Genomic DNA, 15,529 nt, shown 5'->3' on the forward strand with positions numbered 1-15,529 from the left:
CAAACATTCCATGCATAATAAATGATACGAAAGGTCACCTATGCTCCCACACACAGCTAATTTCGAACGGCACATGATATCTTGAGTGGCTTTGTTGGATTGTGCTTATGTCAGTGTGTTTTACCGGTCAGTTGGCAGGCCAGTTATCCTGTATGTCGAATGGCACAAGTGTGGAGCCACCAAGCACGAAAAAAAGTCAAGAATCACTGGTGGTCATTTTGTGTGGGAAGCGCGGTGATGAGACAATATTTTAAATTTACAGGAAAACATTTTGTCATTGGCTCGGTAAGAATGGTTCTGATTTGAGATCAATACGATTATTCGGTATCACATTGCAATAAGAGAGTGTATTCTTGTTCTCATTTTCACATGCCGTCATATCATATTTCCAGGTTGAGAATAAAGTTGTTTACTGATAACGACTAGGTCTAAGCTAGCGCCGGATTGACGCTATCTCCATAAAACGGAGACACAATTTGTATTCCTGAGCAAACCCTAGTCAAGCGTGATGTCCCGCAAGAAAAGGCGCTCCTTTTAAGCTGCTGAGAACTAATTAAATCAAAACATTTGGTTTGGCTTGGCAATCCAATGCAAGATGCGCTATGCTATATTTCTCCTTAGTGGTGAAAAATTTTGGAAAAATTTATTTTTTCTCCATTAAGGGGAGAATTGTTTAAAACCGTCTTTGCACGTGAAGAGCACAATACCTATAACTAAATTAGTTATGGAAGTTGCGTTTCGACTTTGCCTCATCAGAATCCGACACTAACTTAGTGACAGGACTAAGCTAGCGCCGGATTGACGCTAGCTCCAAAAACCGGAGACAGAATTAGTGTTCCCCTAGTCAAGCGTGATGTCCCGCTACTGTCAATGAATACGTTTATTTGTTGGGTAGCACAGTTATCTCGTGCTGCTCGATGTTCTGTTTTAGTGTCCATGCTTGACATCTAATTTTTCAACACCTTTTAATTGCTTGCCAGATCAGATTTTTTGGTGAATTTTTAATTTTGTTGTTTCGTGGGAAAGAAAACTTGAAAGAAGTGAGTTTTCCTGTGGTTTCATGTAACTGGATATCCAATTATCCTTCATACGGGAGCAGAGCCTAAAATTCTCATACCTATTCAATGAACGACGAAATTCAGAGAATTCATTTTCGTCCTTTCCCTGCCTCTTTCGTCGCTAACTGCATGAAAAAATAAAACAATAAAGGCGATGTCCCCTCCTCACTCGATTCTATGAAAACGAGTAGCAGCAGTAGCGACTTTCGTTTTCCTATGACAATCCGAAGTTGCAATTTCGTTTTGATGCATGGTCAGTAATTTGCGATTTTCATTCATTAAATGAAATTAATGCAATGTGCATCTAATAATGCAACTAGAACATAGTTAAAATAAGAAATATGCACACCGATCAAGCTTCCGTCTTACAATACCATCATTAGCTCGCAAATTTACAGAATCGAGCATCGACAAATAAATATCATTGCTAGTGTACACACAAAAAAATAATGAAATTTAAACGAAATGTAAATCAATACGAATGTAAACATACAAAGATTGAATCAAAACTTTTATTGAAAATTACGTTAAAATCAATGCACTCGATTGGAGAATCAAAAAGCATACAATTTTACACTTTCATTCGTGTAATATTGTAACATGTCATTCATTTTACAGCAATATGCGTGTAAAAAATACATTGAAGTGCATTGGTTTTCCGTTTGAAGAAACTGTAATTTTCAATCCACGTGTAGAATTAAAATGAAATTCGTTGAAGAAAGCACGATAAGTCGTGTGGAGTTTTGGTGGAACTTAATTTTACATTTATATTCATGCTCCAAATATGTGCATGAAAATAAATTTAAAATTACAAAATATTTTTTTCTGTGTATGTTCGTTTCCCCAGCAGTAAGTTAAATATCGAATGTACCAATATCATTCTGAATCTCAAAGCGAAAACGAGCGTGTGGAGAGAATAATGAAAACGCTCTGCTACATGCTTGCCTTATCCTAGCCCGTTGTCTCATTTTCGATTTCGCAAAGTGCTAGTGGTATGGAAAGAAGCTTCGTTCTTTCGTCATTTTTGCCTGATTTTGGCAAATGAAAAAAAAAACATTTTCTGACTCTGTACGGGAGTACTTCCATTTTTAGAAAACATCCCAACATTGATAACAAAACAAATAATGTGTTCAGAACAGTTCTATAATCTAGTAAATTTTATGAATTTTATTTTTGGGTTTGAACCATTGTGCGCGGTGAGCAACAGTCCTATTCATGTTGTATTATCTTCGATTAAAATATTACATCGCACAAATTTAGCATAAAATCTAATTTAAGCCTATATTCAATTTAAATGATTCTTTGGTAATATTAAAGTCAAATAAATGATAAACACTGTTGAAGAACTGACAGCAAACATCCACTAGATTATTATAACCATACTGTGTCAAATGAATTTAGCATCGGAAAAAATCAATTCCCTGGACAGATCTTCACGGAATGTTTAGCTCAATTTTTGCTCGGGGTAGTCCTGGATACAGTTGTGATTTCAATCTTATGATTGAAACTGAAACGTAGATCGCGTGTGAAAATCAAACTCACGGAATATTATTCCTTTCTGTCAGGAGGATTTTGACAGGGAGATAACTTTTAGTTGTAGGACAACTTCGACCTAGGTTAGGGGTAAGGAAAATAACGAAGCAGAACAATTATGCATTATGCACTTCCGGAAGGTTGCAGAACGATCTGCATGTGCCGGAACAGCAGGAATAAAACTTCCAACTCCCGGAGAGATTTAGATTTTTTTTTTGAACAGTAAGCGGATATATCAACACCCCGTAGATGATGTTGAGATAACAGAACGACAACACCTCCGATATTGTCATTCAAATACGGCTTAAAGTATAGCTCTTTACCACACTGGGTTAGGAGCAATAGCATTTCCTTAAGTTTCAGCTCTTTGTACATAGGTTCATCTATGTATGGAAACCCAAAAATCCGGGTACGAAATCAAATGATATGAAGCTCTGTAATCGAATTCACACAAATAATACTCAGCACGCTGAATAGTAGCCATGTGATGATTGAGTTTGCAATGTCCAGTCAGTACCCTGACTAGAATACTGCAATTGTGCTTGAAAAAAAGCAGCAAATTCTTTAACATTTTCTGACTCGCATCCGGTAGAAAAGTCTTTGTTTGAAGGCAAGTTGGTAAGCTACGCCATGTTTGAATGCAGCCCAAGAGCGAATCTTGTGCTTTACCCAACTTATCCAAAGTGGTAAAACTGGTTCTGGACCAACAAAGTCGGTCCTAGCGTCCCCTCTAGCCAATTCGTCCGCTTAATCATTTCCAGTAATACCGGAATGACAGGGTACCCATAGATGGTAGATAGCATTTGAAATGTTAAGTTCTTCGACTTGAGTTCGACATGCGATGACTAATTTTGATCTCGAAATAGAGTCTTTTACCGCAAATTCCCTGTTAAAGTGTTAAAGTACGCCACACAGAATCGCGAAGATTTCTACTTGGAATACGGTACAGTATCTACCAAGCGAATGAGACCGGTTTAATCTCATTTCACGACAATAGACTCCAGCACCAGCTCGACCGTCCAACAAAGAACCGTCAGTATAACAAACTATATAATCTTCATGTTGTCGCTCCATCCAGCCGGACAGCCATTCCCCGCGAGGAGAAATTCTTACATTGAAAGTTTTAAAAGGAAAGCTACGTGTGAGTGTAAGGTCACTGGGAGCAAGTGTATACTCATCTCAAGTACCCATATGGGGCCACAGTCTTGTGTGGCTAGTTGCACGATCTATTAAGTTACTGTTCCAGAGCCCAGTAACCTTTATATGGTATGCAGAAGAATGTGCTTCTTGTTTCAGAACCACATATAGTGATTTTTTGTTCAAGAGTGTCTCTAGAGCAGCAGTAGGTGTTGTCGAGAACGCACCATTCATCATCGTCAAGACCATCCTCTGAAGATGGTTTAACTGTATTATCATAACTTCTCCCTACTGTCTTCAAACAAGGCACCCGTGTGCCAGTATTGATCTAACAATTGTGTAGATCTACTGAATATACTTGGGTTTGATTCTCCAAATTTTGCCGAAAGGTCGCCTACATTGGCCGAAGACCACGCAAGTTTTTTGACTCTGAAATCGATGTGAGCTACCCAATTAAGTTTTAAGTCAAGAATTACCCCAACGTACTTAACATGATCTGCGACAATGATTTCAAGTCAAAGTCAAAGAACTGCAACGGAGGAGCTCCGGTTGTAATCCTTCGTTCCGTGAAAAGCACCATTGATGTTTTATTTGGATTAACTGATAGTCCAACATGATGACACCATTACATCATATCAAAAAGTTTGTTAATGCAAATACCGGCGATCATTATATGATAATCATCGGCGAAACCATATGTCGGAATGCCAAGCTCATTAAGCTTCCTCAACAAGCCATCGGCGACAAGGTTCCATAGAAGTGGTGACAGCACACTACCTACAGGACATCCGCAGACACACAGTTTCCTTATCTCTACTTGTCTTAACGATAAGCGCAGATGTCGGTTGCTAAGCATTGCGTGTATTCAGTTTGTGATATCGGAAGCTATCCCCACCTCTACCCCTGAAACCTAGTTGCCAAGCCCTCTTCGTAGAGGTCCCAGTTCGAAGATTTGGGATTACGATATGTGACGCTATCTAGCGAGACGTTTTAATGATCAAGTACTTATGATCGGATAACGATGGTTCGAGCTCGTTTGGTATGAGCTAGTTTGTCAACTCATGTGAAATACTGCCAGAGCAGAGAGTTACATCTAACACCTCTTCTCTACCAGCTCGTGCAAATGGTGCGCGATTTCCTACATTAAGTATGTGCAGATTTGTACTGATTAAGTATTCCGTCAATTCGGTGTCTCTAAAATTGATATCTGAGCTGCCCCAAATTATGTTGTGGCCATTTCCATCACTGCTGATTATAAAAGGAAGCTCATTTCTGCCACAGCATGATACAACCCTTTTGAAATCATCAGAAGGTGATGTTTCATTATGCGGCAAATATGCCGAATAATAGACGTATTTCTTGTTTATGTTATCAACAATCATAGTGACTGTGACAGCAAAAATATCGCGAGTTGTGAGATCGGATATGAAACATGCGTCAATTGCACTATTCCCAAGAATACATGCACGAGGCATTTCACGTGTATTTGGCATGCCTATTTTGTTGAAAGCTACGAAGACGGGGTTAAATAGCTTTCTAACATAGAAGTTTCTTTTTCGGAAAGACGGTTCTTGAGCCAACGCCATAGAAGCTTTTTCTTTCTGCATAAGGCGGGATAGATTCATAATTGCTGTACGTTTATGGTGAAAATTACAGCACTACACATTTCACCATCAGCAATTGTTGCACAGCAGCTGGATGATACCAAACACGTTGACTTGTTATCGCCTATACTGCCCATAACAGCATAAGAGTCCCATGTTGAAAAACAGCAAGCCGAGAAAAACGCTGTTCAAGATTGTCCCATCCATTGAGCCAAATGGATGGGACAACCATGTTTTGGTATTTTTTTTGATATTTTCTGAACAAACCCGGTAATCTTATTTGTGCAGTGTGATTCAATGGTGATACAGAATACAATCCAACGGATAACTCATTTTCGACAAAAATCCACATGGGACTCTTATGCGTTTATGGGCAGTATAGTGAACCCCGAAATGGGTATTAGGGACATGACAACCATTTGAATCCCACAATTTGCGCTGAAACAAACGTCCACTATGTCAGAGATTCGCTTAACACAGTAAGGGTAAGACCCACGATACTCCGTGCGCGACTGCCATTCAGTCCTTGGCACGGAAAAAAACCTTGACTTGAGGACTCCTGTTTCAAATCGCCTCTTATGTCATGGGATAGGAACCTAGTGGATCAATTCTTGGTTGAGAAATTTCAACCTGCCGGGCGCCACACGGCCTGTAGGCTGATTTTATCCGTAGAAGGATAATAGACTTTTATCAACCTTCTAGTGAACCCCAGCCGGATCACAATAACACAATCAACAATATTATTTGCCTTAATCCTCCGGCACTCGCGCCGTTATATTTTGTGCAACACCTTCCGAAACTCTAGCGAAATCTTCTTCCAGCACCAGCGGCTGCTCATTCGGGGAGCCATTCGCGCGAGTGCTGGAGGGTTAACCGTTATGTGTCCGACGCGGTACCCGGGTACCTTTTTAGGTTTCAATTACTGAAATTCCCATGTTCTATCCCTAGCTGGAAATTGAAACTTTGTGACATCTTAGAACTTCACTTAGTTAAGCTTTTGGGTTAAAAATATTGTTGATATAGTAAGGGGGAGTGAGGAGGGGCTCCTGAATTTTTTGTACAGCGTAACAGGCCGACGTGGGTACCCGGGTACCCACAAAACTGAAATGCCAATAACCAAGGCGATTTCCAACCGATTTTGATACTTTTAGGTGTTTTGGATTCAAGAACTCATCCACTTTTACACTTGGTAAAAATGAATCAGGTTACTTCATTCGGTTCCTGCGATTCCGGATTTCCGGAGGCATGTTCCAGTGCTGGGATACTATTCGTGAATTTTAATGGAATACTAGCAGTATGGGTATCAAAATTCTTGGAATTGCATCAGTAGGCTGTATCTCGTGGTTTTGGAACCATTTGGTGATTTGACTCCGGAACGGACATTCCGGAGCAGGTTCCCGTGGGGCCGTGAGTGGCCATTCCATTCTATTGTGCAAATTGCCATAGGGTCCCGTAACAATAGATAACAGACTTCCGAGACAATTTGAAGAGTTTTGATACTCATATTGCTAGGACATTATTAAAATTTACAAATCATACCCTAGTACTAGAACATCACTCCGGAAAATCCAGATTTTCAAGCATCGGATCCATTCATCCGGTTTAATTTTACAGAATCAAAAAGTAGACGAGTTCCTGAATCCAAAACATCTAAAAGTGTCCAATTTGGTTAAAGGAAGCCATAGTTATGAGCATTTCAATTTGTGGGTACCCGGGTACCCTCGTTGGCCTGTTAAAGGTGTTTCTTTTTGTTGGACACATAACGGTTAAACCATCAGTGACGATCTGGTAGTTATGGAAAAACATCCTGGCGCTGATTCCCTGCCACTCTTTCTTATTTGTGTTATGTAAGTCTTATCTAGCCATATCTCTTCATTTAACGTGATGTTTTCAGGCTCTTCTTAAGCCTGTCCTTACCCTCTTTTCGTCAGAAGGCATTTGTGTTCGGTAGTGTTATAACGCTTATCATCACAGACATCCTGTCATTTCGCTACTACTTCAGAGGTCGATAGAACCCCGTCGACATCGGTTTACGAATAAAAGATCATCCATAGACGAAGGAGTGAACATGAGATAGGAACAAGCGAGGGACGTGTTCTCTTACCGTTTGCGGTCAAGCATAGCTAAACCATAGACAAAATGAAAATACCTGCACTGGTAATTGGGTAGGTTTTAAGATGTTTATGTTAGAAAAATTGTATTACAGTTCATAAAATTATTTGAAGATAAAACATCGCAAGAATCACAGGTTGGGAAAACACTACATTTGTACTTTCGACATGAAAAAGCATTAGGGATTTGATCATAAATTTTTAAGATCGACTACCATTCAAAACAATTATATACCTAATATAGCATGCCCTGGGTAATTTATGCAAAAAATTGAATAATGAGATTTTTTCGATATCAGTAAATAAATACATGCTCATGTTCTGCGCAGTAGATGGACAATAAAAGCAGTTGTTTGCGGTCACAACACTGATGAGTGCCGTTTATAACATTGATATATGTGTTACATTTGTATATATTTATATGAATGTGATTTTCGATGGCGTTTCTGTCTTCGATATTGGGAGATATTTTTATGTATTTTACTATTGATGGGAAGGGTTCTTTTGTGTAAATCTTTATATTAATATTTAAATTTTTTAAACATTATGTGTATTATTGCTTCCGCATTTTTCACACTTCAAAATTATTTGGGTATATCGAACTACTCATTTAAATAACCGTTAGTTGATTACTGCCATAAATTTTGATTATGTATAGTTGTCGTTGTAGTACAGCGGTTCTCAACCTTGTTTACACCGCGGACCCTTTCGAAATAACATATTATTTTCAGTCTGTTACGAATAAAAACTTTCGATATCCATCCGAAGAATATATTGCACTTCGCAGACCATCAGCGACGACTTCAAGGCCCCCTAGGGGTACGCGGACCGCAGCTTGAGAACCGCTGTTATAGTGTATTTGTGATATGTAATATATTTCAATTTAATAATATAAAGTTTAATAAATTTTGCAGCAATAATCTAACCGTTGACCCCTTCCTGCCACATAGTTAGATTTGTGAAGTAGAGATATTTCATAGACCTTCAATTTCAAATATTTTCTCACTTCTATTTGAAGCTCCTCAATTTTCAATAATACAACCCTTATTACTGGTATTTATTTTTACAAAGTGAAGGGTTTGAAAATCAAGGGCTTCAAAATGAGAAAAGTAATTTCATTGAAAAGAAATTTACCTATGAAATAAAGAAGTTATTCGATTGGATTATTGCTCACATAATTTTTCATACATTTTATTGCTGGTATTTTTCTGCTACACTTTCTTTATAACTACATTTATAGTGCATGTCGAACGAAGTCAAGTGTTAAGCTCGCTGAAATTCCGCCCTTCCGTGGAGAGTCGATGAAGCACAGTTATAGTATTTACGATAAGCGAAGCATCAATCTTGGGTATGATTTCGACATGTTTTAAACCCCACATAATGATTTTTTGTTTTTTCTGTACCATTAAAATACTTAGATCAAATTTTTTATGGTATTCCTATTTCGAAATTGTTATTAGCTTATTATTATTTTATATTCTACGGTATACCACATTTTCTTGACTGAATCGGCCTTATCTGCAATACATATCATTACTGTTGATTACATCAGTAAAGTATGATAACAAAAATGTAAAATATTTCCAGTGAAACGATGAGTCCTCGTGTTTCGTCACAGCCTATACAGATTCCAGAAATCCCGCCATTCCGCAAGCAAGCACACTCGACTATGCACTCACCGATCAATCAGAGCCCGCAAAACATTTCTTCAGCCAACCCGTCACCGCCTAGAATAGCAGAAATACCACCCTTCCGGCCGCGCATCAAGTCCAAGGAGTGGATGCCCAACATCGAGGTGAGTCGGCTAAAGGTCAGTTATTCGTCTACGTTTCGAGTTTTACTAATCGTGTGAATGCACTTTTTTTCTCTTTACCGTTTGACTGGGTCCTCCCACATCATGTTCACGTACAATGGTAAATTTTAATTAAAGCACACCGAACATCATCTCACAATTGGACCCAGCGGCGGTGCCGAGTGGGCCAAACGTTTGAAAGCGGCAGATCCTTCTATTATGCACAGAAGCACCGATTGCATTGTAGCGAAGGTAACTGCATACTGCAACCTAGCAACCTTATCGGCGTAGCCTCCAATGCCTTGTACAGCACGTATTGGCAATCTGACGCTGGCCGATGAAAATTATGCTTCCAATCAAATTAAAATAAATTTGATGCACAAAAGGCTATGCTTGTCGCTTGGAGCTGTGATATTTTTGTGATTCAACACCAAATAATTCGGCTTTCCATGCACGTATCAAAAGTGTTTGAATATTCTGTTTATATTCTTCCACCATGGGGATCAAAAATAGTGGCGTAATGAACAAATCAAATCATATTAGGGGCTGTTCATATACCATGTGGATAAAAAAAACCCTTATTTTGACCCCCTCCGTGGACAAGCGTGGATAATTCATGTACCCCTACACCTCCCTACGATGTCCACGTGGACTTTCTAAAAGAAATTTCGGGTAGTTCCATAAATATGGGTTTTTAGAAAAATTTTCCACTGTGTTAGACTACTATGATGCTGAAGGACTTAATGAAAATCGTTCAAGCTTCAACCACACAACGTCATACACATCGTCAGTCTTTTGTGAGATTCTCATATCTCATTTCTAAGCGACATTATGATCTCTTATTTACGTTTTAAAGATAATAACACAAAATTGAAGTAACTTATGGATTCTTGAATTGGCTCGTAATTTCAACCACAAGCTTCCAAATCCAAATTAGGGATTTGAACAAGCTACCGAAGATCGAATCAAGGGATTCAGGTAGACATTTTTCACAGATTTAGTTTCGAACGATTTCCTCCGATTTTTTTTATTATAGTTGCCATCAATGTTTTCAATATTCACAGATGCATGCACACTCACACATTATGCTGTTATAAGAACTTCGACTATTTCAAAATCTTGGAAAAATTAGAAGGTAAACGCTCACTCCAATGACGATAAAAATTTGTTTCATTTTCAGATAAAAGACAACAATATAATGAAAAGTCCACGTGGACATTTCCCACACTACCCCCCCCCCCCCCCTCTCCGTGGACTATCGTTGACTTTCTTGTGACCCCTATGTTCACGTGGTATATGTATGGCCCCTTATTATTAATTATGCATGGTTATTGTTGTTAATCAATATAAGAAAGGTAAAAATTTATGGATGCTGTTCAGTTTGATTTTGACCAAGAAAATAATATCTAAAATGGTGTTACCTTATCAGAATGAGACCGATTTCGTATAGTTCTTTTCTCTAAGCTTTTCAAGAAATGTAGATAAAACTCAACTCCCAGAGGAATAACAACCTATCTGAAATTCTAAAAACAAATAACTCATGCATCTCCATAACAATCCTTTTTTTCAAATTGCTTGGATTTTACAAAAGAGTAATAAGAATCTATAAAAATCGATTTGCTTAGACAAAAGGTATAGTGGATGTCATAAGAATATCGTGTATTTTAGCCTTCAGTATCACGTATGTAAATCATAAGATTGTCTTAATCCTAGAACGTTGCATTTGCGTTTTCCACCCTAGAACGTTGCACTGGGGTACAAATGTACCCCACGCGTTTGATCGCATTTTTCGCAGTAAAAATGCAAACAAAAGAAATGTATAATACATCATTTTCTTCGTTTTTTAACTGCGAAAACAGCTGCGTAAGAAAAATACGGAATTTATTGAATCAATGATACATAAATTGGCTTGAACAAAAAAAAAATTAAAAATCCGGTTTTGGAAAATGCCACTAAATGGGGTGAAAATTGAAATTAAAAAAAATATTTCTGATCAGTAATACATTGGTAACATGCAACGTTACTGTTACAGCAGATACTGTGCGCAAATGATACTTGCGAGTCATTATTTTGAAAATAAACAATAAAACGCCAAAAATTAGCTAAAATGAGAACGATTTTTTTCTACTTCAAAATTAAATTAAATTAATTGAAATGATTAAAAACGAATATATAATACTAATTGTTACTTACGTAGTAAAATAACCAGTATTTAAACTGGTATTGTCACGAATCACATTTTTACTGACAGCACGAAACCTGACGAAACACTAACGGCAACCGTACACTGGGGTACAAATGTACCCCACGCCAACTTTGACACCTGCTTCCACCAAGGTTATAAGAAAACTGGCTATACCACCTTTTCTTACTCGTACTAGTAACTCTGAATTGAATTATGGTTAGGGTCCCAGGTCAGTAAATGCCGATTTCTTGTCTTCACACGGCTCCAAAGATGGCGTGGGGTATAGTTTACCCCAGTGAAACGTTCTAGGGTTATTATTTACATGAGTACTACTTGTGGCTAAAAATATAAGATATTTTTATGATATCCACTATACTTTTTGTCAGAGTGTTGTAAAACTAGTGAACATTTAAATACGGGGAATATGTGAAACAGCAAAAATCCACCTAACGACATAACCTCAACAATCTATATCAGATAAGAAAATAACGGGTGTTCAATAAAAAATGAAAAAAATTTCAATCATATGTTAAAATCAAAAAGCAAATTAAAGAATTCACTACTTTTTATTAAAAGCATAATGTTTATTCTTCAAAAAAAATGTCAATGAATATTCGAGAAGGGGCCCTGGTCAGCCGAACGACGCAACTTAGTCGCGATACTCTCACAAGAGTGCTGGACGGCACTGACGTCCATCTTCCGGATACAATTCCGGATCCTGGTTGCCAACTGCTTCATATCCTTGGACCACCAATGATTTTTTGTACACTAGGGCACTGAGGGAGCCAAAAATTTTCAATGGGACGGCACTGGGACAAGTTGGTCGGGTTTCGCCACGTACAGTATCTTTTTCTGCTCAAGATACTCCAGCGTCTTCTTGGCGTAATGGGAAGACGCCTTTTCCGGCCAGAAGACGTACTTCCCATCCGCATGATGCTTCATTAAGAACGGCAGAAGAATTAAAAAAAATACGGACATAAACCTGAGACATGCGCTTAGGGGCACAATGGGTCGCCGTTTGGGGACACTATAGGTCACTACTATAATGTAAATAGAATTATTTTGACAGGAAAATTGTGTGCAATTTTGTCCGAAAAACGCCGAAACGAAATGAAGAGAACATAAAGAACACAATTGCAGCTGTTCAAGATGACGCCAGTATTCGATCAGCCTCTACACAATTGAAGGTTCCGTTGAAAACATTACGTGCTCGTTTGAAAGGAAAAAGTTCGTAGTGAATGAAAGCAGGTCAGATATTACCCTGTTAAGGGTATTCTTGAGGTAGATAATCGAAATAATAATCGAAAAAGAGAAGGAAAAGGAATCCAAAAAACTGCTCCGAAGCGCAAACCACGTGAACCGGAATGCACAACTTCAATTCCACACTCTAGCGACGACGAGAACACCGAAGAAGTCATTCGCAAGTACAAAGCCAGAAACAGCTGCTGAAAAAACAATGTTTTTCAACATTTTCCTCAACATTTCCTTCCGCGGCTTCATGATTTTTCACATCATTGGCCATTTTCTCAGATTCTTACCTCAATGACGTAATGGATTGCATGTACACCCAAAACGTACCCGGTAAGATTCGCTTACATTAATGCAATAAATACGAGCAAAAATTGCAAGCGTTCTGGTAATGTGCGAAAATTGCAAGAAGCTTCCTTGCATGCAATGCAAGAAACAGAAAAAACGAATTTTGCCTATGTATTGGCGATGTATGTGTATTGGTGACCAATATGCGTTATAAAAAAAGACTGTTGGCATTGAAACATGAACCCCGCACAAACAGATCGCTAAGCAATACTTTACTTTATCCACCCAACCATACTACCAGATAATAATAAGTGGATAAAAGTCATATATAAACATTTGGATGATTTTACGATTAATGAAAAAAGTAAAACATCCACCCAGATTTGAACTCAGGCTCTCGCGCATCATAGCTCTAACTATAAGTACAGTTAACTCTCTCTATGTCGATATTGAAGGGACCATCGACATAGGGAGAGATCGACATATAGAACACAATGATTTTCTTTGAGACAACTTTTTCTTCGGGACATCATAATGCATACCGGGAAATGAAGATAGATGCTCGTATTGGGGGGAGTAGGGTAGTAAACGACGAGGTAAAGTGCACTCGCACTGTAAAATATCAAGTTTTCTGTTTGAGAAGGAATCCCTTATTTGCTGTTTATCATTCTGCCGCGCATGTAGGGGAACATGGGGAGACTTGACCAGGTTTTCAGATAAACCTGCATAAGTCTCTAAAAAAGTGCACTCCTTCCAAAGTCATTGAGATATAATGTATAAAGGTATTATTCGTGTTCATATTTTTTGCGGAATTTTTAATTTACTTTTTCAAAAGTTATAAAAGTTTGTCTGAGATCGTTTTTTTTGTAAAATCTCCCCACTGTGGGGAGACTTGACCAAGGCCTGGGGAGACTTAACCAAGAGAATTTTGAAAAATCAGAACAAAAAATAAGGCAGCCCTAAGTTTGCGCCGCTAAAACAACAAAAATGATCCATAAAAAATTGAAAAACGATCCATAAAAAAGTTGTCCATGTTCCATAAAACAAAACTGAAAATCCATAAAAAAGTGTGAATGATCCATAAAAAAGGGTGATTTGATCCATAGATTATGTAAAATTGAACCATAAAATAATCGCAAAAGAGCACTAAAATAGTAACAAAAGAGCAATTAAAATGAACCAATGCCCCATAAAAATATTGGAAATGTTCCATAAAATTATACATTTTGCGCCATAAATTAACTGACATTGATCCATAGAATATTAACAATGTACATTAAAACACGTCGATATGTTCCATAATATCGACAAAAGTGTTCCACGGTATTACAAAATGGAGCAATAAAATGTCAGAAAAAGTTCCATAAATTTGATGAAAATGTTTGCTAAATAATTTTTCTTGGTCCATAGAAGATGTAAAAATGAACATTAGAAATGATTCATATATCGAACGTTAAATTATGGTTCATGGATATTTACAAAACGATCCATAAGAAAATAAAATGTTAAACGATCCATTAATATGTGCTTATGCACCAGAAAAATTAAATTTAATGAATTCATGCGAAATTTTTGCTATTCGAACTAATAATAAAGTTTATTACATTTGGTTGTAATGTCAAACTACAACAAACAATGCATACATTATAGTTAAACTTCAGCTTCCGTACCCAACTAGTCAGCTAACTGACCTTAGCGAACCTGAAATCATTATGGCAACTCTTTAAACGTCAGGGTATTTATGATATTAGAGCGCTGAGTGTTATTAGACCACCTATACAGGCTGGCATGAGTCGCAAATACTATCTGAATAACTATCTGAAGCGAAAACGAACACTTTATACACGAACACTGACTAATGTGGCTACGCCACATCGCTTTCTTGTGCACTGTCCGACTTCGCTGCCGCTCAGTCGGCTTTTAACTAGCTATAGCCCCTATGTTTAAGTAAACCGGGCAAACGAGAGGACTACAGGATTGCCTGCAATTCCAGCTACGGGTTAATCAATGCCTCGTCCAACGGATCCTCAGCGGCTTTGCGCCGCTTCGGATCCTTGGCCTCGGATATGCGGCCAAGCCGCATCACACTAGCTCCCAGTATAAGCTCACTTGTTAAAACACTGTGACTGTTATGAGAATTATTAAGCACAACTTATTTTTTAAGTTTACCATAAAATTTCGCATGAATTCATTAAATTTATTTTTTCTAATGCATAAGCACATATTAATGGGTCGTTTTACATTTTCTTTTCTTATGGATCGTTTTGTAAATATCCATGAACCATAATTTCGTTCGATATATGAATCATTTCTAATGTTCATTTTTACATCTTCTATGGACCAAGAAAAATTATTTAGCAAACATTTTCATCAAATTTATGGAACTTTTTCTGACATTTTATTGCTCCATTTTGTAACACCGTGGAACATTTTTGTCGATATTATGGAACATATCGACGTGTTTTAATGTACATTGTTAATATTCTATGGATCAATGTCAGTTAATTTATGGCGCAAAATGTATCATTTTATGGAACATTTCCAATATTTTTATGGGGCATTGGTTCATTTTA

General features: G+C 37.7%; 1 protein-coding gene across 14 annotated transcripts in view; it reads left to right on the plus strand.

Annotated features, from left to right (window-relative positions):
* LOC131681875 (anoctamin-8) overlaps positions 1-15,529 on the plus strand; it is a 79,376-nt gene that overhangs the window by 53,046 nt on the left and 10,801 nt on the right. For 11 of the 14 annotated variants that reach the window (XM_058962955.1, XM_058962948.1, XM_058962956.1 and 8 more), the window contains 3 exons: positions 8,684-8,791; positions 9,031-9,238; positions 9,374-9,487. In XM_058962955.1, coding sequence (XP_058818938.1) covers positions 8,684-8,791; positions 9,031-9,238; positions 9,374-9,487 — 430 coding nt within the window. Of the gene's footprint in view, positions 1-8,683; positions 8,792-9,030; positions 9,254-9,373; positions 9,488-15,529 lie in introns of all 14 variants that reach the window. The other 3 variants (XM_058962959.1, XM_058962961.1, XM_058962960.1) reach the window with 3 other exon arrangements.

Source organism: Topomyia yanbarensis, chromosome 2 (assembly GCF_030247195.1).
Source record: "Topomyia yanbarensis strain Yona2022 chromosome 2, ASM3024719v1, whole genome shotgun sequence".
NCBI lineage: Eukaryota > Metazoa > Arthropoda > Insecta > Diptera > Culicidae > Topomyia > Topomyia yanbarensis.